This window comes from Mastacembelus armatus, chromosome 1 (genome assembly GCF_900324485.2).
Source record: "Mastacembelus armatus chromosome 1, fMasArm1.2, whole genome shotgun sequence".
In the NCBI taxonomy this organism is placed as follows: Eukaryota; Metazoa; Chordata; class Actinopteri; order Synbranchiformes; family Mastacembelidae; genus Mastacembelus; species Mastacembelus armatus.
In genome coordinates, this window is record NC_046633.1 from 18,560,781 (window position 1) to 18,580,223 (window position 19,443).

Genomic DNA, 19,443 nt, shown 5'->3' on the forward strand with positions numbered 1-19,443 from the left:
AAGTATTGTAATGGTGTTGGGTTTATTGAAAAGTCAACAAATAGAAAATGTTCCAAGTGAGAGAGGGAGCTTTTTATAAATCCATTCAAAAACATAGTAAACTGATCATTATTCTCCTCATAGGTCACACTCATTTACATACAAAATGGTTAAAAATGTAAGTTGATGAAATGTTAAGTATATTAGCTTGATTTTCACATGTATATGTTATTAATACCCATAGCACAAAGGTTTCTTGTGTTTGGCCACATTATAGCATAAAACACAGACCTACTGGTTCAACAGTTCCCAGTCCATGACTAGAAAAGAAAAGCTCAATTAATGAGAAAATTGTGTGAGCATCTGCAGCCACAGACATGTTTTCCCAACAGGTACAAAGGGCAGACCGGGTTTAGCATACTGCTGTCTGCACATGTACACAATGGTGTATGTGTGCGTCTTTAGTTGGCAGCCTCTGTGCCTTTAGCTTCAACAAACTCCATGGCCTTCTCTTTGACTTCCTGGATGCTCTGTGGTGTGCCATGCTTTTTTTCATACTCCAAGTAGCGCTTGAAGAAGAACTTGACCTTTTTCACTGAAACGGTCAGGTGGATCACACGATCAAAAAGCGTCCTGCAGGAGACAGAAAGTTGGGAAACACCATGAAGCTTATTTATGTGTGATCAAAAAAAATTAATCAGGAATGTCTGTTGTAAACAAAAAAGCAAACTGAAATCTGAACTGGCCAAAGAGTTTTTCTTCACCTGACTTCCTTCTGTGATCCATGTTTGATCATGAGGTCGATGAAAACAGACCAGAGGTCTGTACGTTTTGGGTAACTCGTCAAGACTTTATCAAACATGACGCGACCTTTCTCTGCGTCTCCGTAACGGAACTCTAGCTGGGCGAACTTGGCGATCACATCAACACCTGAGAGGAAGGGTATTGACATGGAAAGGTTAAGACTTGTTGATAGACACAGCTGGGACTGTAGTTCCACTGCACAGTCAAGGGGCTGAGAACTGAGTAGTGGGTGTCAAAAACTCTAAACTGACATCAACTCTGTCTTGAGTCTCTAATCAGGCCAGCTTACTCTCTTTGGCAGGCAGGCTCGTCAGCGCCCTCTGCAGGACAGCACTAGCAGCATCGCTCTGACCCTGCTGGAGCAGGAAGGACCCATAGCTCAGCCACACCTCCTTATTATGACGGAAACGCTTCACTATCGTTTTGTACAGGGCGTCCGCCTCCTGGTACAACCGTAAATCAGAGCACACACAAAGAGAAACATGCAGATGTTCATACAATATTTGAGCACAGGATGGGCTAGATGTTGAAATGAAGGAAAGCTCAACAGATTGTACCTTGGTCTTGTTGGACTTGGCATAGATGTCAGCCAGGTGCTGGTATACAGGCATAGGCTCACAGAACTGCAGTGCCCTCTCAAACACTTTCTTTAGGCTCTCCACTGTGCCGTACATGTTCTCCAGGTTCAGCAGGGCCACCCATACATTCAGCTTCTCCTGCTCCTCCCTGGACAAACACAGCACAGGATTTTATAACAGCCACCAGTTTCTGCACTTAAAACACACACACACACACACACACACACACACACACACACACACACACACACACACACACACACACACACACACACACACACACACACACACACACACACACACACACACACACACACACACCACTATAGGGACAGGCACGTTTTTATTCATTGCATAGAGTTTAAGAGAGTTATTTTTTCCATATTTGAATTTTAAAAATTTTAAACTAGTATTCTGAAAAGTTCTGCCTTTCAGTAGCAAGCTTAACAAAGGAGGTGCATCCATCACCTGAAGGAAATGGTTTTGAGAGCCCTTTCAGCCACAGCACGGGCCTGCTCGATCTGTGTGGCCTGCAGGTGATGAGCTATGTACTGGAGCCAAAGCAGAGAGCTGTTGGGTGAGGCCAGGAGTAGTCTCTCAAAGGCAGCTGCATCTTGGGGACGCAGGTTTGGATCCATGAGTTCAGCTTCTCTCTGCACCAGGGCCTTCTCTGCTGCCTTTTTCTCCTGCTCCAGTTCATGGCGAGACTTCTTCTGGGGCTGCTGGATGAAGACAACAGATTCAAGACGGAAGAGAGGATGCAAATGAGATGAGTGGTGACATTAGATATAGTTTGATTACTAGATTGTAGAAAAGGTAACAGAATGGCTTTATGTTTTCCATGTAGAAATCTTTCTAATTCACCTTGCTGCTTCCATCTTGGTCCTCTCCGTCGCTGGAGTCCCCATCCCGAGCTGCAGAAGCAGGTTTCAGGGAACTCAGACCCATGTCCCAGGAGAACCCAGCTGCAACTTGCAGTCTGGAAGGAGCCGCTGAATTGGGTGTCACCTGTTGAGAGGAGAAGAAAACAAAAATTTCAGGTTCTGGATAAAGATTTTGAGGAATCAAAAAATGGCTTGAGCAGCTCCTTACTTTAGAAGCACTGGGTTCTCCATCTTCATTATCCTCCTCCTCTTCCCTGAAGTACACTTCCACTCCACTGTCACTGTCATCCGTCTTTCCTTTCTTTATTTTTTTCTTCTTCTTCTTCGAGACCTGGGACTCTGCTTGTTTCTGGCAAACAAAGAGTACTATCACATACTTCACAAACCACAATACTTACATTCAAGTGGTTCAGTGACCATCTGGTTGCAAATAAAGCTGCAGAAAGACAGCTTAAAAATCCATACGGTGTATATTACTGCCGCACTAAAGAATGATACATGAATGACAACTGAGGGCGGCACTATGTGGAAGTAGTTGTTAATACTGGGTAACGTTCAATGTTTTATTTGATGGAAATCAGTAGTTAGAAAGGAAGACAGTGAAAGAAGTGGGAGTCAGTCAGTTACCTGTTCACTCTCAGAGAGAGTGCGTTTCTTCTTCTTAGTATCATGTTTCTTCTTTTCATCTCCAACCAGACGCAGTGGCAGACCAAGAGATTCTGGAAGGACGTCTGGCTTCCCGGTGTCGTGGGGGAGCAGAGAGAGGTTGACCAACTCCTCTTCTTTGTCGATACTGAGGATAAGGATGGAAAGATCTGTTACCTAAAACTGCATGCCCTCAGCATCAGCATCTCCCACTCAGCCAAATCAATTTCTGTTTGCTATGTTGCCGCCTTTTCTTTCACACTTCCTTCATGGATTGCAATGCATTTTAGCCCCATTCAGTTCTGCTGAATCAGTGTAACCTTAGTTATAAAAGACCAACTTCTGTAGGTTCATTCATTCAAACTCAGAGTGTGTTTTTTTCACCTGATGATCTTGGTGGTGAGCAGGGTGTTGGGAGACAGGTGCTCAAAGAGAAGCTTGTGGTTGTTAACAAAATACTTGGTGGACTGCTGAAGTTGGGCTCTTCCAATAATACTCCGAGACAACCTAAAGAGCAATCATGGAAAAAGGGTGAAGATGCTTTCACTGTCATCTGTCAAAAAGTGACAGCTTTAACAAGGCCGGAGAGCAGTGAGAAGAAATAATAAGCAGGAGAGAGGATATGTCTGGAGAGCCCCTGAAATTACATTTTACAGAGGAAGTTGTCCAGTCTGATGCCACAGAAATTAAAGCCTGATGAATTTCCCAGTTACCTGATGAAGACCCCCTGCTCTCCCACAGACTTCACGTAGCCTCTAATTATCTGGCCTGTCTTCAGTTTGTCCACAGACAAAACATCTGGGTCCTTCACTGGTTTAGCCTGCTCTGGGTTCAGCCTGAAGGAGAACAGTCAATCAGCAACACAATGTGAAATAAATTGGTGTCTTAAGCATGGAATTTCTTACATGAAGTCCTGCATCAGACCTTTACATTGACACCCTGTCATACCTGGATGGACGGAGAGACAACTGCCACTTGCCTTGTTGACTCTCTAGGAGGAAACACCTGAAATAAAAGAGGCGGCAAAACAAATTTCCTCTCAGAAAAAGAAAAACAGCCTTTTCAGTTTACAAGGCCTATATCTGACTATACTACCAGTCAAAGGTTTGAACACAGTTTCACTTGTAGTTCATGACTGTTAGAGTATGCTTCACGTTATGTGTGGGACACATGGGGACACAACATTTACTGACCTGAGCAGCTGATCTTTGCTGTAGCCGTCCAAGGGGTTTGGCCTGTAGGCATCAGCCAGGTCAGTGACAGCAACGGAGCCCATGCCACCAAAGGGTAGTTTGACCAGGAGACCAAGTTGTGGCTGAACATTGGTCACCATCCCCAAAGTAATGGTGCCTTTGTCCAGTTTATGGACACCTGGAAAAGAACGGGAACCCAGAAATGAATTCAACTGCGTCCTGTTTTTAAATTTTTTTTTTTTTTTTTTTAAACTCCTATATATGAAGGAAGTGATGTCGACTACAACATGGAATAGGCAACCCCAATTATATTTAATACATTAAAACTAACTCAGTATGAGCTGCTTTTACCTGTAAGGGACAGCACAAAGCGATGAGGTTTGGAGCTCACTTCCACCACTTTGGCACGGACTGCTTGGCCTAGCTTGTACAGCCTCTCTGGGTGGCTCACATCCTAAAAATAAACCCAATTTATTGACTGGAAGTTCACTGAACCTAATTTTCTCTTTTCTTCCATTTTCAGCACTTGAATGTTAAAAATAATCAAATGTTATCACCAAATACACGTGAAACATAATGTGGGTGCAGCTTTTAACTTACTTTGGGATCGGTGATCGCGGCCAGAAGCTCAACTGTCCCAGTAACACAGGGATCAGTGGTGACCTCGAAAGATTTCTTCTCTGAATTAAACTGGAGACAGAAACAAAACCACACTAGTGGTTTAGTCTGCAGGTCTGTTCTTTTAAAGTCGATTTATTTTTGATTTGTGAACAATTCTGTCAGAAAAGTGCTTTTTTTTGGCAACAGCTAAAACAAGCCATGTCAATCATTAAAATTTACCTTTGATACAAAGCATGTAATTTCTTCCCCGACCTTATAGCTATTTAGCTTTTCTTTAGCTGTAACTGCTTTGAAATCTACACTACTGTCCAATTTGCTGCAGAGAGAAAAAGAAACAAATCAGAAATCAGACAGTTCAGAAAATGCATCATTTTTTTTCCCTACAAAAATGGACAGCCATAACAATACAGCAGGTTTATATTATCTCAATACATTTATCATCTCTGTACATTGTATGAAAAACAGCTGTCCAGGTGGCTGCTGAGAAAGAGAACACTGTGCATTTAGGGATTTTTGAAATTACATTCATGCTGTATACTGTGTAATACCTGGGTATGAGTGTGAGCTCAGGAATGGTATATGTAAATTTGGGATGAGAAAATGGCAGGAATCTGAAAAAAGACAAATTTAGTAAATGACAGAAAAACTTAACCATCAACGTAAGAACTTGGGAAAACAAATGTTTGTGTGTAAAATACTGTGCAACAACGGTGTTTACCTGTGACTCGATGCTTCTCGTCCTCCGATGACCCTGGCGGTTACTACACTGCCCACTTTCACTGAGGATGTGGGGAAGGATCCCTGACACACTTCTGCAACTTCCACTACCTCAGACACGTGCACGCTGCCTGTGCTTCCATCCTCTAGTGTAACCTGAATACAGGTGGGCTTCACTGTCCGTACCTTCCCCTGAAGGATTTCCCCAAAGCAGTGACCTTTAGAGCCTGCCTGGTTTTCTGAGGTTGTCCGCTGTCGTTTTGGTGTAGTGCGTGTCCATGACACTAGGGGGAGCCCTTGCAGCTCCTGACAGCTTAGTTCTATAACATCGACTGCTAAACACATCCCTGCCTTCAGCATCTCCGGCTCAGAAAGGACCATCTCATTTAGGTGGCAGCTAGTCTGGATAATGGTCAGCTGTGCCGTATCATCCAGTGAGATGACAGCAAAGTCTTTGTCTATGTACTGCACCATCGCTGTGTACTTTGATCCTTCAATCAACTGTGAAAATACAAATCAAAATATTGCAAATAAAAGGGACACTAATTACACAAAATGACTAAGATCAGATCATTTGAATTTGTGTAAATTCGAATATGTGGTAAAATGGCATGGAGGTCATTGACACTCACTGATTTCTTCTTTGCCACCAGCTTGGGAAGGATGGAAACATGGACACAACTAGACAGGATGTCAACATGAAGAATGACCGCAGTGACTTTCTGCCCTGAGGTTAGGTTAACACCTGTAAAACACACAGCCAATAGGAAATACATTAAATGTTTCTATGAAAGAAAAAAAATGCAGTCTTTAATTATTTACTTGATACCACCTAGCTTTGCTAAGAAGTAAAACATGCAATACACACCCATGACATGATGCTTGCTGGCTTGTATGGTAGCACCGACCAAATCATCAGACTTAAAGGTTGCACCTGTGTCTTTCACGGTATCCACTGTCAGCTTCACCTTCTGACCAACAGACAGAGCAGCCAGCTGCTGGCCAAGATCACTGTTACCTGAGAGGTAGAGATACAGAGAGGTTAGCCACTATGTGGTAGGAGTTCATATGAAGAACAGATATTGTTTGAAACTAACAGACGCAACCCGTGCATACCTCTTAAAGCTAACATTTCAGTGACAGCTCTTCTCTCCTGAAGACCATTAATGAGCCTGGTCTGGGCATCACTCTCTGGAGATATAACCTCTGAAATCTTCAGTGTGATCAGGAAACGGTGCTTTTCCTCATCCAGGTTTGTCACTTTAGCGATGACCGTCTGGCCCAGCTGGAAGGCGGTATTTGCATCGCTAAGAAACTTGTCAGTCATGGCCTTGGGAGTAGAACAGAGGAAAAATTTTAGAAGGGAAACTCAAGTTAGAAGTTGTTAACGCAAAGCACTTTACTCACCGACTTAGGTGCAAGGCCGATCAGGCCGTATGGAAATTCTACAAAGACGCCATAGGACATAATGTTCTTGATCCAGCCAATTAGCTGCATGCCGACTGTGAGCTCTGAGAAATCCTTGGCTACAACTCCTTCCTCTAGTGACCACCTCACTGTCGGTTTCTTGGTAAGATTCTTAAAAGAAGAGCAGCTAAGGAAAACTGACAAACTTTTCTGCTTTTCATATTTGGGAAATATGAGATTTTAACTTCCCAACAAGCAAAGACAAAGAATATTTTACACTGCAAAAAAAAGAAAAAGAAAAACAAAAACCACTGGAAAAACTGGATACAATATTCTGTTTGTTCTTGTTGAAGCACATGAGGTTTGCAATGTTGTCTCCCTCCTGCAGGCTCTCCCACAACAGAGGGCAGTTGGACATGTGATCAGAGAGGTGCATTGTGGGTAGTACGGCTCGTATCTCATCAGGGAGAATCGCCACCTCCAGACCATTTACTGACTTTTTCAGCACCCTGGCCTCCAGCCTCTACAATACATACACAACACAGATGTTAGATTAGTAAAAGGTTGAGGTCAATGTTTGATCCATTACAAAAATGAAGAGAAAAGTCTTCAACTCACCTTCCCAATCTCACAGTCAAACTGGGGCTTGGCAACTTGCTCCTTTTCTCCCTCTATTGCAGCCCTAAATGACAGCACCATCTTTGCCTTTTTGGGGTCACACTGAAGAACTTTAGTCTTTAACACCTGGAACATCAACGGAAAAAAACAACGCAGCACGTCAAAGGTTTGTTTAGAACGTTTCCTGAACTAGACATGTTTCTCATTACCATGTAATTTGATCTCCTCACCTGCCCGACGTAGAAAACCTCCTCAGGACTGACGACGGGCTCTGAGCTGAGCTCACTGAGCGGCACCAGACCCTTGACGTTGTTGTAGAAACGAACAATGCAGCCAAAGTCCTTGATGCAGACGATGTATCCGTGGGACACACAGCCAGGGTGAGCATCACTGAAGCTGAGTAACAGCGGCAGGGAGCTTTCAACCATGGCCTTTTTTCTAGTTAGGTACAGTTTCTTATTCTCTGCATCGACTGACAGCACCTGCAGGAAAACATTCGCACAGAGGAATAAGATTTCTCCTGCAAATCTGTCAGGAGAACAGTGGTCATCACAGTTCCTATCAAACCAGTTCGAAAACTACACTGACCCGACATTTGACCTTCATGCCCTCCGTGTACTTCTTCTCTGGGTTCTTGAGGATGATGTCAGACAGGTGGGTCCGAGGCACCAGACCTTTAATGTGGTCAGACAGATGTACCACCATCCCATGATTCAGCAGGACTGACACTGTGCCCTTAGAGGGAAAGACACATGGAAGATGTGAGGCAGACAACAGAAACATGAAGAGAGAGAAACCTGTAAGAGAAAGAATGCTGTTTGTGTACAGCTTAGTAAATACAGACCAATTTACCACTGCAGCCTTTTGAAATTGGAAACTGACAGATGTTGCTTCAACAGATTTTCAAAGAGTTCAATTCAAAACAAATGCACAACAGGACATCTATAAATAGGAGGTGGTATTGAATTGTTACCTCTACAACTTGACCAGCCTGGAGATCATGGTATCTGAAAAAAGGCTTCTCAATCACGCTCCTAGAAACACAGCAGCACAATGTGGTTGGTATTTTGAAATGGAATTCTGACATCAGTGCAGACTATGGGGTAAGACAAGAATGTGGCAGCACTTACCTGCGCAGACTGACTAAATGAATTTGATCCATGGGGCTGAAGTCCAGGATGCGGCAGGTGTGCTCAGGGATTGCCAGCAGTCTGTTCTCATTAGCTGGTTCAGTTGACTCTTTCAGGTGGTTTTTCTTTTGAAGATATCAACCCAAAGTATGACTCATCACAATTTTTACAGAAGACATTTCTTCTTCTTCTTTAAATGTTCTAATCATCAATCCAACTCACGTGGACATAGGCCAGTGTTTTGCCAGGAAGTTCCAACATAGCTCCAGACATGTGGTGCATGGCGATCATCTTGCAGTCCTTCACCACCTCACCAATGCGATCACCGCCTGCAGGAGTCGGGTCAACTCTGGTTCCAGGCTTGATGAAGTAGCTGCGCAGACTCAAGCCCACCAGACGTATGGACAAGTCTATATACAGTACACAAGCTTGCACCTGGGTGGAAAGTGGGTTCAGATGTGAGGTTTATGAAGAGACATTAACAGATAACACCAAATGCATTCATCAGACAGTATCAACATGGAAAGTCAGTTTACCTCAGTTCCTTCAGTGTAGTCAGACACCTGTCCTGGCTCCATGTGGAGGAAGTCCACCTGGCCACAAAAAGATGACAGGAACTCCAGGATGAGACCATGTGTGGTCACCTGCAATGATGACAATGAAATTAGTAGAGTGAATATGTTGCTATTAGCAGGGCCTATTATTTGGACCAGTGAAGTATTCATAATATAATAATACAAAAACAGAATGAAGGTCACTGTTGTTGTAATAGTTGTGTGTACCTTTTTGATGGTGGATTTCACCAGAAGACCAGGCAGAAGGTTGGTGAGGTTCCAGCCCTGCTCGACTTCAGCACAGGCCTGGGCGATGGTCTGGGGATTGACAGAAAGCCGGACCACACGGCCATCGTTCTTAACTTCTTCCACTTGAGAAATCACAAACTGACCCACTTTCAGTTCTGCATACATGACAACACAGAACAGGACATAAATGCCGGCGCTTTACCGATCACCTGGATTGTTGTACTTGACTGAAATTCCTCAGGAAATCAAAGCAATTTAAAATACTCAGTCACACTGTACCATCTGTGTTGTTCTGATTGTCTTTTGATGCTTTCTTTGGCAGGAAGGCTTTGGACCCACTGATGCCAATGTCAACTATGCAGCCATGATCCTCAAGACTCTCCACACACCCACTCAAGACCTTAATCAAAAGACACATTAACATTTCCAGTTCATAACATTCTAAGCTAGAATAATTGAAGCTGAATATTTTCTTAAGTGATTCTGCATATTCCAGACTAACCATGCCAGGTTTCAGAGAGTTGGAGGTCAGAGCCTTGTTGACCAGCTTTGGATTAATTGACAGCTGGATGCTGAGAGCACCTCCTTTAGTTATGTCCAGCTTAGCAACAGCACACCTTAACACCATGCCGGGGTGGAAGAGGTGTGGCAGAGAGCAGATCTCCTGTGTGGTAAAGTGTAAGAAGAAGATATCTGAAATATATTTTAAAATATCCCAGGATGTCTGTAGTTTTGTCAAAAACTAATGTGGATGGTATACAGAAAATAAACTATTATTGTCCATTATGATAAGCCTTACCATCACATTTTACATAACAGAGATCATCGGTTCACAGGCATACCTCTGTTTCTGAGCCCAGTTGCTCACTAAGCAACCTGGTGTACGAGTCACTGATATTCCTAATGCTGAGGAAGCCTTGCAGGCCGCAGGGCAGACCGACCATCACCTCAAAGTCTGTTACTTCTTTCACACAACCCAGCATCAGCATCCCTTCCTTCACATTCTGGGGGAAGAAAACACACACACATCAAGTCAGAAATTGCACTGAACATCCCACTTATAACAGCATCCCATTTATTGAGAAAATAGGTCTGCTGAACACATGTAACAAGGCTTCATACCTTGATATGTAGAATTTCCACAGACTTCGCTGATGCATTGAGCATCAGACCACCTTCTTTTTCTTTGCCTGTCTTTTGCTTCTTGAGTTTCTTCTCATTATCTTTAGCAGCACCCTTTCTTTTCTTAGTTTCTGTTTGTTCACGTGACTTCAAAAGAAAAGTAAGACTGTTAACTTTGGAAGACACGTTACAGACACATACGAGTATGGGACTGACTATACAGCGCACAATCCAAAGTTAACTACAACGTCTGTGAGAGGAGAGGGAAATATGATGGGAAAGAAAAATGTCCACTTTAGTAATTTATTACAAGCATTAGAAAATCACATTACATGATACTGCGTGTTGATGCTTATTTGTGAGAATATACCTATAAATTACAGTCAGGCCCATAATGTCAAATAAAACCTTTGCTCAGTCATGAGGATGCTGAAAAAGAAAAAGGCACTGAACTCTACCTGAAACAGGTTGTCCACCTCTGTCCGCTGCACCACTATTTTACTCTCAGTGGGTTTCTTTGCTGTTCCTCCTCCTCTGGGGAAGTCCTCATCCACTGATGCCATGTTGTACGTCTGAGAAAGTTAGGCTCACTGCCGATGAACAGATTATTGCCAAACCTTTAAACATGTGCTGATAGTTAAGATGCAAGCAGGCACTAAGGACAGATTGGCTTTCTTAAAACAGCTTGTGATTTTACATAAACGTAAAAACAATGACTTAAATCGAGGCTTGGCGTTTTAACCGCTCACTGTTTATCAAAATGAATAGCAGTCCACACATGCGTATGAGACAACTGTTATCTCAGTGCACCGTGTTTGACCACGTGCTACTCGCGTAACAAGTTTTATCCGACAACGAACGCAGACATTAAAAAACACCTGTATTGTTTATCATGAAGGATCTGCTCACATTAAATCTCCTGTAGGACCGTCTCCAAACTCACATGCTGCTCAGCAACACGCCATGATCACAACCCGGAAACAAAACTCAAATGGGCGTTTCACTTCGCGTCAAATCACGGACAGCAAAAAATGATTGGCGTCAAATTTAGCCATTTGGTGATCGTTAGCTGCTCAAAGTTTGATTGACAATATTTTGGACCAATAAGGACGCATTATTGGATTGCTGAGAGTGGGCGGGACTTCCTGATGTGTTTAGCATTGCGGCCTCTGCTGAAGGGCACTTGTCTATCTGTGTTTGCACCGGGGTCGTGTGTTAAGAGGTAAGACATGAGGCATTTAGAATCAGCCCAGTCACATTGGTTTATTTCTACATTTCTAACATTGAGTATTACTTATGTTATCTTTAAAACACGTGTAACAGGTATTAGTCAGCGAACGACCTAAAATTTAAGCAGCTAATGGGCTAACCTAGCAAGCTAACGTTAACTAGCCATTGCCTGTGCTAACGAGCTAACGTAGCTAAGTCTGAATAAAATACTTTCACTGCAGCTGTCTACAGCCTCCTTATTAAAGCGGGTTTACCGGCCAGTTATAAATCATTTAATGGGGGCATTGTGCTAAAACCAGTTCGTGACATAACGTATTTTTAAAGTAATGCATGCTAGGTCAGCTACCATTTACGTTAAAGTTGTAAATATACAAATTGACTTTTGTAACTATATGAAAGATGTTTTTTAGCAAAATGAAATACATTTCATTTATGAATAGTTTCTTAAATTGTTTTAGCTACAGTTTCTCCACTATCGAAACATTCATGATTGCTGTGCAAAAATGATCTATGTTGTCAAAATCCACATAGTGATGAAGACAGCAAATGTTTTCTTCATTGATTTATTATATGTTTATCAGTTTTTCAAAGCCCAAGGTGATTTCTCAGGTGGCATATTTTGTCAGATATTTCGTTCATTAACCTAAACTATTTATTATAGTTGCAGAATAATATTCTGTCTGTGGATTCATCTTTCATCTCTGGATTTTATTTTGTCAGACACAAAATTGCTCATAAATTGTAATGTTAATCACTGCTTCACTTTTGTTCTTCCTGTTGAAGGACCATTAACTATCCAACATGGCAGGACATGATGCCGGATCCCAACACCAGTTCACTGGGATCGCCAAGTACTTTAATTCATACACAATCACAGGGAGGAGGAATGTGAGTTATGTGCATGTCTCCTCTAATAAAATACATTTCACACTATGCATTTAAAGTGTCAGACAGCCTAATACCATTACAAATGTCATGTTTTTTTTTTTTGTTCAGTGTGTTTTGGCAACTTATGCCAGCATATTAGCCATTGCCCTCTTCTTCAAATTGAAGCCCAAGAAACAGCCTGCTGTCACAGAAAAGTAATAATGTAAGTTCATTAAAATCTTTTCATACTATTAGTTTTGCAAATCCATTGTACTTATTCAAAGTATTAGACTATTCACTTAAGGCTGTTGTCTCCTCCTTAACAGGTCTCCATTTTGACACAGCTGAGGTTGGAGAGAGCTGCTGGACTTGTAATAAAATAAAACTGGTTTGTTAACAATAAAGGACATTTATGCTCAGAACATGGAAAACACATTGTTTTATTTACAGTTTACACCAGTATAAAAGACTATGATACAGAAATGTAAGCCATGTGGTGAGAAACGCTGTGCTCATGGCAACGATTTTTAGAAACAGTCAATCACCAATAGCATTTTCCTCATGGCAAAAGAATATGTGCAATAGATGAACTTGATTTGGAGCCTGTAATCTTCTGGACAAGGGGGCCAGGAGAGAAGTGGCTTAACCAAATTTGTCATCATTCACAGTTAAGATGTTCACTGGAAGTGAATGGACAATAGTTTGTTTTATTCTACTGGAGAAACCCCTTCAGTTACTTTATGGATTGTAGGCCCCAGCAGCCAGCAGCAGGTTCCTCCGGGTGAAGTGAAGGTGTATGACAGGTGTAGATTTAGTCATGTAGGTTCCCAGCAGAAGCTCCTGAGAGTTATCTTGTAGATGAATGTGTCCTGTAGCTGCTGTAAAGTCATCAGTCTCTAAATCATCAAATGCTTTCATTGCATCCCACAGACGAACTGTGTTGTCCATGGAGCCTAGAAGAAAAAAAAAATGTCCAGATGATTGGTTTGCTAGATGGAAACAATGTCATTGCAGTTACAAATGCAGAACTTAACTGAAATCATTTTATTTTCTCTAATTTGATGAAATTCAAATGATTGAAAAGCAAAGAAATGTTGTGAAATACTCACCAGAAGCAAGGATCTCACCATCTCTGCTGAACTTGAGGGAGTAGATGGTATCTGTGTGGCCTTTGAGCTCTCCAACCATCAGTCCATGACCAATGTCCCACAGAAGAACTCTGCCATCAGTAGCTCCTGAAGCCAAAAACTTCCCATTGGGAGAGAAGGCCAAAGCATGGATAGGACCCTGGGAAATAGAGTTAAAACTCTCTGGCTCAGTATTTGTCTCTGCAGCAGCCAGTTTTGCCAGCTGTATGGCAGTATAATGTACATGTGCATCTTTAATTGTGGCTTGTGCACAAGATTCTCTAGGTAATGAAACTCACACAGCATCCATCACTAGGAAGCAGTTGCTCAAATCAAATACTGATGTAAGTCAGAGTGTTTTTCATTGGTATATCCCTTGTATTGGTGTACAATACTAGCAATGTACTATATGAACCATGCAACAATTCAGATTCAGAGAGAAATTAACATGCCGCTGCCATGTGACTGATTGAATAGGAGACTTCAGAACAAAGAGCTGTGACTCGACTGACCTTATGACCGGTGAATATACGGACACAGTTTCCAGTCAGGACGTCCCAGAGGCGAATGGTGCGGTCAGACGAGCCTGTGGCCACGTAATTAGAGTTGGGGTGAAAACGGGTGCAAGTGATGTCAGCTAGGTGACCGGAAAACATCCGTAGAGGCTGGTAGTGATCTGTCGCCCACAGACTGTTGGAGACAGCACAACACAGAACAAAGAAACACATCTGTAAAACAGTGCTGCTGTGTCAACAGTATTTGTTTCTCAAACGTGTGCTGCAGTTTCTTACCGGGCAACTCTGTCATGTCCCCCAGAGACAAAATAGTACCCGTGGGGAGAAAACTGGGTGTCCCACACTGGATAGTTGTGACCTTTGTAACCCACTAGGCAAGTAAAGGTTTGGAGACTCCACAGCCTGATTGTACCATCTTCAGAACTTGACAACAGGTAGTTTCTGAAAAGGATAGTGAACAATAACTACCTAGAAACAAAATAAGTTCAGATCAAGTTGTTGTTTACCTTTGTCCTATTTTATGTGCAAAAACTTTCAGTGTGACCTCTATAAATTTATGTTTAAGTCTGTCATGAAATGATATATCCACCTTCTTTCTGCACAAGCTCTGCTTTATATAACACAGGGTGAAATAGAGGTGTTATACCTGTCCGGGCTGAAGCTGATGCCATACACTGGGCCACTGTGTCCATAGAGGATCTTTGATTCACTTGCCGTTTTCTCATCCATGATCCTCTCCAGCACATCATCTGACTCCTTATCAATCAGATTCAAGTCTTACGAGAAAATGGGAATCATGGGGGAAAACAAAAAATTTTAGCTCAACTATTTGTTAACAAGATGTCTTAATTCTGAGTTATATACTGCACCTGCTGCAGACTTGACCTTGCGGAGCTTTTTGGGTGTGACACTCCACACTCGTACCGTGGAGTCGGCAAAGCCTCCTGCAATCAGGCTGGAGTCATCTGTAAAGTCCACTGCAGTCAGACCCTGCAGGGCATAATGTGAGAACAATCAGAAATGACTTATACTGTAGTTTACACTTGCAATTTAAATGATTTAAATGATCAGTCTGTACCAAATGTTTAACTGTCTAACATAAACACCTGGTCAGTTACCAAGATTGTAACGTTTTACCTGGTAGGCATTGAGAAAAGAGTAGAAGCAGATAGAGGGGAGGTTTTCTGGTCCCAGGCGAATCCTCTTGGTGGCCTCTTTCATGTACATGATCTTGTCCAGTTTGTCTGAATCCTTAAGTTCTGGCAGAGGTATCCTAAGCAATGGAAAACAGAATCACTCACCAATAAGTTTGAAGTTTAAGAATTTTCCAAAAGAACTCACAAATATCTAAAATATCTCTACAGCCAGTTTTAGTCATTGCCACATGCGCACACTTTCAGTTTTGGCAAGTGCCCTAAATTGTAGAGGTGGTAACAGAAGTAGAAAGCCAACTGTTTAGGTGATTACTTGGTAAAACAGTTTAGTACAGCATTATACAGTACAGTATACAGAATCATAAAAAAAACTCTACCTATTCTGTGAAGGGGCATTAGGATCCTGCTTCTTGCTCTTAGAGCCCATGCTGTCCTTTTTGGGCTTCTTTTTCTTGGGTTTACCTTCCTCATTCTCTGCCTCTTCATCCTCATCATCAAGTGGCAGCTCAATTTCCGGTTCTTTTAGCAATCCATAGTAAACCTACAGCAGTTTGAATGGCAATGAAACAAAGTCATATCATGATTTCAAGAAGTGTGAAGGAAGAAGGAAAACACACATCTTATTATATGTGTACTGGTGTATAACTCCAACCTTAGCTTTATTGGCCTCTCGTCTGGCCTCTCCTGCCAAGCTGCCAGACATGGCATCGATCTGGCTCTTGCTGCGTGGCATGCCATCAAAGATGTCAATGTAGAGGTGCTCTTGGATGATATTCCAGATCTGGTTGTTCTGACGCTCCTGCAGGTGCCTCTTCAGTAGCTGGTAAGAGTCACGAGAGATGCGCAGGACGAACTTGCTGGTGCGGAAGTCCAGCAGGGTCTCATTGCCTCTCATGTGCTCCTTCTTGGTCAGGCTGGACAAAACACGCAAATCATCTGCATAATAGCACTCTTGATCGCCACTAAACCTGAGATAGAGAAAAGCAGAACTCATGGTTATTGAGATGTACAGAAAGTAAAACAGTGCTTTTTTTATGTGTTAAGAATGTACAGTGCAACAAATTAAAAAGACTCACTTTCCAAAAAAAGCCTTGGCCTCATTTTCATGATTGTTGTACACCAGCTCCAGATACATGTGGACAAACAGTGGGTAGAAGACCTGGGACAGTTCTGCCTTGTGACAGTCCAAAACCGTTTCTATGAACCTCTTCAGGCTGCTATAGTAAACGTCATACAGAGCTGGGTCTCCCTGCTGGCTGTAAGCTGACAGCACCACACTGACATCTGGTTGATCCTCACCAGCTTCTGCTGAAAGTGTTTAAATCCAGTGAGACACCCAGTTATACCAGTATAATTGGAATTGATCATTTACAGCTATTACAACATTACATCAATTTATTTCAATATCATTTAAAACTTTTTTCTTTTTTTTAAAGAAAGACTGTGTGAGATATGGTAGAAAGTCTGGTCAAAAAGCTGGCATGCGTTGCTGTTGCTTGCAGCTAAACTCAGGGTACAACTGGGAAAATCCTTACTAGTGGCATCACTGAGCATCACTGCCTTTACCAGGGCATCAGGGAAACTAATGAATATGTCAGAAAACTGCACTCAATGACCAGAAGACAAAAAGAACCAGAAAGTATAATGCGATTGTAGGATCAGACTTTCAGGGCTGCTCAGCCCCCAAGGAGAATGTGCGTTTGTATAGGGCCTTATGCCCAGGGGTCTATGTGGGGACTAAACCCTGCTCTCTCCCCTTGTCTCCATCACTGTCCTCCTCTCTCTTCTCTGTGCTGTCAACCAAATAGCCAAATTAACATCCGGTCACAGAATCTATAACTTAATAAGCAGTATGAATTGATCCATACTGATTTATAACATTATACTAATGGAATATTGGGTTGATATGAGCAATACTCTTAAGTTATGTCATTTTGATCTCACTTCCTCACCTGAACCTTGTTTTCTTTGAAAAAAAAAAAGTATATCCACCTATGGAAGAACAGATTTCCCAGCAATTGAGGGCTTTCCCCATGACTGCATTCACTGTCCATAGATGTGTCAATAACTTCTCTGTGTAACTACATAGCCAATATGTGTAATTCCATCATTAAAACTGCATGTAGCTTAGCAGTGATTTCTTAGTTTGTCATGAGGAGCCTATTGTAGTTTTTTCATTTGTTAATAAAGAATAGTTGCAGTGCTTCATAACATTACACGCTATTGCTATTTGACTAATAGTACTTTCACTAAAATAAAGTGCATCAGTTACAGTAGTGAAACTCGTCTGTGTTATTGTTATTAAGAAACACTGTCGTGCAACAGTGCTTCACAGTTAAACACAGGCAGGTTTGTATCGTACTTTTGGTTGGCCCCTGGGCTCCAGCGGAGGATGAAACCGTCACTCGGCTGAGAAGAGCGTTCGCGTCCCCGCCTTCCGAATCCGCACTGCCCGCAGCGCCCCCGGAGCCTGCACCGGTGGAGTCAGCCCCCTTGAGCTCCAGTGAATCCTCCGGTAATCCCGCTTCACGACGCAAAACCTCGACGGACTCGCTCAAGTTGTTCTTCCTGAGAAACTGCAGGACCGCCAGCAACGTCTGCTGGTCCTCCGAGGATCCCGCCGTCGTTTTGTTACCTCCGGACGAAGCTCCGGGAGATGTAGAAAGCAGCCTGCCATCATTTGCATTGTTATTTCCTGAGCCATCGTTTGATGGTTCTGCTTTTATTTCCTTTTCTTCGTCCGCATCGACCACACCACCTTGTACGGCCGCCATCTTCAAAATGAAACGCGCATGTGCGAGGTGTAAGAAAAGGAAAACACGAACCATGCAAGATCAGGCCGCGTGATTGGTGCTTACTTACAGCGTCATCCAGAAGCCCCGCCCCCTCTGCTGCAGCAGGAGCAGCACCCACTAATAAACCTTAATTTCTAAATCACATCCATCCATCCATCGCTTCTCCTCCGCTTATCCGAAGGGGGGGCAACAATCAAGACTAAGATGCGCAATGCAAAAGTTTGGCATTTTGATTGAAGCTAGAATTAAACAATAAACCAGCTATAATAAATCACTTTTAATCGTTTTAGTCACACGTACGTCTCCTCTTTTTCATTTAGAAGTACAGTCTGTACCATATTGTACCGGGTGGTGGCACTCTTGTGTCCAAACCTGACAACCTTCTTGGATAATATATTGCCATAATGAAACGTAAAATGGAGCTGCAACAGTTATTTTTTGATGATCTTGATCTTCAGTTGTTTTTCATTTTAAAACACAGAAAACGAAAAAGAAAAACGCCTTTTTTGTTTTAATTTACCCTTAAACGTACTTCACAAAATAAGCATTTTTTTTTCTATTTTATGATTCAAATCAAAGCTTTGAATGAGCAGAGTTGATGCGCCCATTTTTATTTTTGGAGGTTGAGTCATGGCAACTGGATTTTCAGTTTTTAAGGCTAAAACATTTTGCCACCCATCCAAGTGGCTTCATCAGTCTGAGAAAGGCTGGACTGGAGCCTCCAAATTTATCTCCCAGGTTGGTGTCACTCCACCCCTAGTCCCATAGGCTCACTAGGTGAGCTAAGCAAATCAGGTGAGAGTTGTTAGACCCACGCTCCTGAGTTGGTTTCACTTCACACCTGGTCTGAATAGGCTCATTAAGTGAACAAAGGCGTGAGCTCAGGTGAGGGGCATTAGGATCTAATGGTGGACTCATTCTGATTCCCCACCTGTCTGCAGAGTCCCGTCCTTCCTGGGAAACATTTGGTATGTTCCTTAATTTGCTGGGAACAGATGAAAGGGCAGCCTGGTATATTGAAGATAGATTATGTCTGAGTCCTCCACCACTGTTAAGGGAGGGTTTCTCCACTTGGACATATATAGCTTCCCTGACTCCTCTTTCAACCCATCTATCTTCTCTGTCCAAAATGTGTACCTCACTGTCTTCAAATGAGTGTCCTGTTTCCTTTAAATGGAGGTCCACAGCTGTCTGTGGTCCTGAGGGAGCTGCTCCTCCTGTGCTGGACCATCCTCCTGTTGAGTGGTTGTTTGG

The 19,443-nt window shown here is 42.6% G+C and overlaps 3 protein-coding genes across 6 annotated transcripts; 1 reads left to right on the forward strand and 2 right to left on the reverse strand.

Moving 5' to 3' along the window:
* Nucleotides 1-3: 3 nt before the first annotated feature.
* Nucleotides 4-11,487, reverse strand: pdcd11 (programmed cell death 11). Of its 3 annotated transcripts, none has more exons than XM_026303150.1 (36): nucleotides 11,411-11,487; nucleotides 10,960-11,118; nucleotides 10,502-10,648; nucleotides 10,222-10,383; nucleotides 9,882-10,043; nucleotides 9,659-9,779; nucleotides 9,359-9,534; nucleotides 9,113-9,220; nucleotides 8,799-9,011; nucleotides 8,577-8,701; nucleotides 8,420-8,480; nucleotides 8,035-8,181; nucleotides 7,677-7,928; nucleotides 7,447-7,572; nucleotides 7,157-7,351; nucleotides 6,829-6,999; nucleotides 6,538-6,751; nucleotides 6,290-6,439; nucleotides 6,054-6,166; nucleotides 5,423-5,922; nucleotides 5,253-5,315; nucleotides 4,924-5,020; nucleotides 4,684-4,773; nucleotides 4,435-4,537; nucleotides 4,084-4,261; nucleotides 3,839-3,895; nucleotides 3,604-3,726; nucleotides 3,275-3,397; nucleotides 2,873-3,038; nucleotides 2,454-2,594; nucleotides 2,226-2,369; nucleotides 1,830-2,083; nucleotides 1,341-1,509; nucleotides 1,073-1,226; nucleotides 744-909; nucleotides 4-612 (listed from the first exon to the last, which is right to left on the reverse strand). In XM_026303150.1, the coding sequence occupies exons 2-36, from the start codon at nucleotides 11,062-11,064 to the stop codon at nucleotides 441-443; spliced, it is 5,448 nt and encodes a 1,815-aa protein (XP_026158935.1). In that variant the 5' UTR covers nucleotides 11,065-11,118; nucleotides 11,411-11,487; the 3' UTR covers nucleotides 4-440. The 3 variants fall into 3 exon arrangements, with proteins under 3 accessions (XP_026158935.1, XP_026158937.1, XP_026158934.1); XM_026303152.1 differs by having other exon boundaries at nucleotides 1,830-2,080; nucleotides 10,960-11,091; nucleotides 11,411-11,481; XM_026303149.1 differs by having other exon boundaries at nucleotides 10,960-11,091; nucleotides 11,411-11,481.
* A 103-nt stretch (nucleotides 11,488-11,590) lies between these two features.
* atp5md (ATP synthase membrane subunit k) lies at nucleotides 11,591-13,024 on the forward strand. The gene is made up of 4 exons (XM_026304447.2): nucleotides 11,591-11,723; nucleotides 12,515-12,619; nucleotides 12,728-12,821; nucleotides 12,925-13,024. The coding sequence occupies exons 2-3, from the start codon at nucleotides 12,533-12,535 to the stop codon at nucleotides 12,815-12,817; spliced, it is 177 nt and encodes a 58-aa protein (XP_026160232.1). The 5' UTR covers nucleotides 11,591-11,723; nucleotides 12,515-12,532; the 3' UTR covers nucleotides 12,818-12,821; nucleotides 12,925-13,024.
* taf5 (TAF5 RNA polymerase II, TATA box binding protein (TBP)-associated factor) lies at nucleotides 13,025-18,204 on the reverse strand. 2 transcript variants are annotated; one of them, XM_026304446.1, is made up of 11 exons: nucleotides 17,757-18,204; nucleotides 16,471-16,702; nucleotides 16,047-16,362; nucleotides 15,772-15,935; nucleotides 15,378-15,513; nucleotides 15,110-15,230; nucleotides 14,887-15,016; nucleotides 14,517-14,681; nucleotides 14,238-14,415; nucleotides 13,708-13,885; nucleotides 13,025-13,551 (listed from the first exon to the last, which is right to left on the reverse strand). In XM_026304446.1, the coding sequence occupies exons 1-11, from the start codon at nucleotides 18,166-18,168 to the stop codon at nucleotides 13,337-13,339; spliced, it is 2,247 nt and encodes a 748-aa protein (XP_026160231.1). In that variant the 5' UTR covers nucleotides 18,169-18,204; the 3' UTR covers nucleotides 13,025-13,336. The 2 variants fall into 2 exon arrangements, with proteins under 2 accessions (XP_026160231.1, XP_026160230.1); XM_026304445.1 differs by having other exon boundaries at nucleotides 16,471-16,699; nucleotides 17,757-18,170.
* Nucleotides 18,205-19,443: the final 1,239 nt, after the last annotated feature.

What these genes read in the sequence shown, in the direction of transcription:
- pdcd11 (XM_026303150.1), bottom strand. Translation starts at nt 11,064, where the DNA reads ATGGCATCAGTGGATGAGGACTTCCCCAGAGGAGGAGGAACAGCAAAG. An exon ending in AGCAAAGATCAGCTGCTCAG is followed by an intron (nt 3,896 to 4,083) that starts GTCAGTAAATGT and finishes CTTTTATTTCAG; the next exon opens with GTGTTTCCTCCTAGAGAGTC. An exon ending in GAGCAGGGGGTCTTCATCAG is followed by an intron (nt 3,398 to 3,603) that starts GTAACTGGGAAA and finishes ATTGCTCTTTAG; the next exon opens with GTTGTCTCGGAGTATTATTG.
- atp5md (XM_026304447.2), top strand. Translation starts at nt 12,533, where the DNA reads ATGGCAGGACATGATGCCGGATCCCAACACCAGTTCACTGGGATCGCC. An exon ending in CAATCACAGGGAGGAGGAAT is followed by an intron (nt 12,620 to 12,727) that starts GTGAGTTATGTG and finishes TTTTTTGTTCAG; the next exon opens with TGTGTTTTGGCAACTTATGC.
- taf5 (XM_026304446.1), bottom strand. Translation starts at nt 18,168, where the DNA reads ATGGCGGCCGTACAAGGTGGTGTGGTCGATGCGGACGAAGAAAAGGAA. An exon ending in CTTTTCTCAATGCCTACCAG is followed by an intron (nt 15,231 to 15,377) that starts GTAAAACGTTAC and finishes TATGCCCTGCAG; the next exon opens with GGTCTGACTGCAGTGGACTT. An exon ending in GTATATTCACCGGTCATAAG is followed by an intron (nt 13,886 to 14,237) that starts GTCAGTCGAGTC and finishes TCTATTTCCCAG; the next exon opens with GGTCCTATCCATGCTTTGGC.